The sequence below is a fragment of the Austrofundulus limnaeus genome, unplaced genomic scaffold (genome assembly GCF_001266775.1).
Source record: "Austrofundulus limnaeus strain Quisiro unplaced genomic scaffold, Austrofundulus_limnaeus-1.0 Scaffold719, whole genome shotgun sequence".
Taxonomy (NCBI): domain Eukaryota; kingdom Metazoa; phylum Chordata; class Actinopteri; order Cyprinodontiformes; family Rivulidae; genus Austrofundulus; species Austrofundulus limnaeus.
Window position 1 is genome coordinate 101,496 of NW_013953121.1, and position 3,978 is coordinate 105,473.

At 34.7% G+C, this 3,978-nt stretch overlaps 1 protein-coding gene across 5 annotated transcripts in view; it reads left to right on the forward strand.

Moving 5' to 3' along the window:
* Positions 1–3,978, forward strand: part of scarb1 (scavenger receptor class B, member 1) — a 37,054-nt gene that overhangs the window by 9,689 nt on the left and 23,387 nt on the right. For all 5 annotated transcript variants that reach the window (XR_001312028.1, XR_001312027.1, XM_014028123.1 and 2 more), the window contains exons 5-8: positions 1,551–1,646; positions 1,723–1,838; positions 1,918–2,084; positions 3,080–3,198. Coding sequence is in view for 3 of the 5 variants with exons in the window: in XM_014028123.1 (XP_013883577.1) it covers positions 1,551–1,646; positions 1,723–1,838; positions 1,918–2,084; positions 3,080–3,198 (498 nt within the window). In the remaining 2 variants the exon portion in view is untranslated. The remainder of the gene's footprint in view (positions 1–1,550; positions 1,647–1,722; positions 1,839–1,917; positions 2,085–3,079; positions 3,199–3,978) is intronic.

Below are 3,978 nucleotides of genomic sequence, written 5' to 3' on the forward strand. Positions count from 1 at the left end.
GGTTACAATATAAAAATGTTTGTCATAATCATGTCTTGTGATTATTTGACAGGAGTTTTACTTTTAAACTATAAGTGTATTTAATTTAGTTATGTTAGTTATGATAGTTTAGTTATAATGTAAATACAATTAAATTTTAACCAAGATGTAGAATATTTATAATTTTCATCCATATATTGGTAATATCTGACTGGGCCTTGTGCCACTTTATGTTCAATAAATTGGGCCCCGAGGTCAAAAAGGTTAAGAACCCCTGAACTAAATTGTAATGTGATGTAATTTTTCTATTGTCTGATTTTTTTCAAAGGTTTTTGCATAAATTTGTCATTAAGCACAACTCAAATTCTAAAAGAATTAGGCTGTAAAATGTAAAAAAAAAAATGAAATGATAATTTAGAATTGTATAGCAGCATCACATCTTAATAGTTAGAACTGGACCTAAAAAGTCTGTAAAAGTCTGTGGTATGAATACGACCGGGCAGTTTCATTTGTATAATATATTTCAGCGGCTCTCAGTGATTTACATAAACAAATTAAAACACTGTGATCATGTGTGAACAGTAAAAGCAGATAAACATTTAAAATGACAAAAGCTCACAGAAAAAAACATTTCCTAAAGAGAGGAAAAAAACATGATGTGAATAAGAATTGGGACAAAAGATAACGAAATGTAAAATATAGCCATATATAATTCTCTGTTTTATTTAAAAGGAGCAGCAAACCAAACAGTCTTGTTTTAAAGCAGAGGTTCTCAAACTGGGGTCCTTGGACCCCCAGGGGGTTGCGAGCCGTGTCTTGGGTTTCCCCAAAAAAATTCAAAAAAAATATTAATTTGGTTTTTGTTTTGAAAACTGCTTTTGGTAACATTGGTAAAGTAAATATACTAAACCAAACAAAAAATAATACTCTCATGCCATTTAGGGGTTAAAATGGAGTTTATGGAGGGGTCCCTGGAATGATTTTCACTCTTGTAAGGGGTCCCCAGACCCAAAAAGTATGAGAACCCTTGTTTTAGATTCAGAGCTGTTTCTGTAATTTGTTGTTTGCATTTAACTGGCGCCTTTTAGTTCTTTTTTTACTGACTGTTTTATACAAAGGTTCTATTTTATAATAATAGTTTTAATGGTGTTTTATGTTGTGATAGCTAATTGTCCTCAACATGTAGTGCTGTCAGGTGTCAGAATGACTGCAGAGCTGAAACGGGTAGATTTAAACTCTGTTTAGACTGAATATATTTTAGCAAACCTGAAGTTGACATGAATATATTTAGACCACAGTGCATGAATAAATACTGACACTAAGCATCAGGAACTGTACTGTCAGTTGTTTTGATCAGTTGAACCAAGTGAGTCCTGTTAGAAATCTGCCAACATTAGAAAATAAAAGAAACTAACAAATGATTTATCGTCAGTAGTGTAACATAGAGTTCATCCTTTTTTCAGTTTTATTACATTTTTTAAGCATCACTCTTGCACTCTGGATAAATTCTAATTGTACATTTTTGTTTGTTTAATGCAAAATAGCTGAACTATGTTTTTATTTTAAATTAGTTCAACAACTCTAACACTGGGCTGTTCACTGTCCACACTGGGAAAGATGACATCAGAAAAGTCCACAAAGTTGACTCCTGGAATGGCCTCCGAGAGGTGAAATGTCAAACAGTTCTTGTTAGTTTTTATGTTTACAGGTTTTCTAATATCTGACTGGTTTCTCTGCTAACAGTTGACCTACTGGGGTACTCCTCAGTGTAACATGATCAATGGAACAGCTGGACAGATGTGGCCACCGTTTATGACCAAAGAGAGCACCCTGCCCTTCTACAGCCCTGATGCTTGCCGGTATTTTTCCAAATCTTTCACAAACAGGTTGCTTTCTGACAGCTTAATAATGCTTTGAACTTGTTTTTTTCTTATAAAGGTCTATGGAACTTGTTTACAAGCAGTCTGGCAGCTTTAAGGGGATCCCATCATATCGGTTTGTTGCTCCTAAGACCTTGTTTGCTAATGGAATGGATTACGCTCCCAATGAAGGCTTCTGTCCCTGCAGGCAGTCCGGTGTGCTCAACGTCAGCACCTGCCACCATAGTCAGTATATTTGTGCTGCATTATTACAACATTCATATGTACTAATCTGTTATATTTAATTTGATCTTCCTGATAGTTGTCAGTGTACACTAATAATCACAATAAATATATATATTTTTATTTTTGATTATCTTAAATGAGAACAGTATGCTATGTTCTCACAAGTAATGATAAATTTGATCCTTTAAGCCCGGGGTCTGCAACCTGTGGCTCTTTGATCCCTCTGCAGTGGCTCTTTGAAAATGTGACCAAACATAACAGAACAATTTTTGGTTGTTTTTATACTCACAACAGAAATCAATTTGTATGCAAATATGTGAGCAACGCTACAAATATAAGAAGTAAAACATGTAAGCTCATGTTAGCCTGTTGTTTACTTAAATATTCCAATTTTTTTCTATGATCTTTCTCTCAAATCCATCAGTTACCTTTAAATAATTTGAAGACTACATAATAATAAAAATTAGAAAAAAGTATGCCTGAATAAATCTGTTGTAGTAGTTTTTATCAAATTCGGTATAAACTATTTATGATATTTTTCTTCTTTACATGAAAATGTTCTTTTTATTGTCCTGATGTGTATAATAATATAATGATAACAATAAGAATTTTTTTAGTTTTATAATGTCACCTCCAATGACTGTAAAAGTTTTCGAAAAGGCCTCGAATAGGCCCATGGACCACCAGTTGATAATCACATTTGTAGCTTGTTTTGCAGCTCCGGACACATTTTATTAGTGAGACAAGGAGCCCAAATGTCTCTTTTGATCATAAAGGTTGTAGACCGCAATTAACATTGAGATAAACAAGCACAGATAAGAGAAAACTGTTTACTTGCTCTTTGTTTCTGCCAAGCTGGAACGTTCTCTGTGTTAGAACTTTTATCTTGCGTAATTAGTTTTGACCAGCTGAAACTCCATAATGAAGTATTGGTCAGGTTTAAAGAACATTGTGGTTATGCTGAGTAACAGTTTCATGGCTTTGTTGATTTTTAGACTCCCCGACCTTCATCTCTCACCCTCACTTTTTGAATGGTGATCCGGTTCTACGAGAGTTTGTGTTGGGCCTTCATCCCACTGAGGAGGAGCACGGTCTCTTCATCGACATCCATCCGGTGAGTGTGTACACTTTACTCACATTTAAAGTCATGGCAAAAAGCAAGTCCACCCTCCTTCAGCTCTACTGTATAACAATAACCTGCCAGTGTGGTCCAAACTTCCATCTAAAATCCTCTGGTCAACAGAGAAGTTCATGGTACACTCAGGTCCTGTAGCTGCCAAACAAACCCAAACCATCCTCCCTTTATCTCCCGGCCGACAGCTGGTATGAGGTTCGCTTTTCTCCAAACATAAAACCGTTTATTCTGACCAAACAAATCTTATTTAGTCTCCATGTGCCTGAAGATAAGATAAGATAGATAAGATAAGATAAATCTTTATTGTCATTGTCACAAGAACAACGAAATTTAAAAGGTGCCATCAGACAGTGCATATGCTAAAAAAAAGAAAAGAAAAAATTTGTCTCACACTTTACGTATCACACTTTAAAAAACTAATAAATAAGAATAACCACATTATCACACACATCATTCATGATGATTAATGGTTGTTTTGATTGCATTTAGTTTTGTTATTGCTGTAGGATAAAAACTGTCTCTGAGTCTGTTGGTTTTTGTTCTGATTGCTCTGTATCGTCTGCCTGAAGGCATCAGTGTGAACAGAGAATATCCGGGCTGAGAAGATCTTCTAATTCATTCAGATACGGCTTTGGAAACCTAATTTTTCTTGCTGTGTTCTTTTGAAAGATTTTAGAGAACCAATATCCTAAAGAAGAGTCTCTATCTATCTATCTATCTATCTATCTATCTATCTATCTATCTATCTATCTATCTATC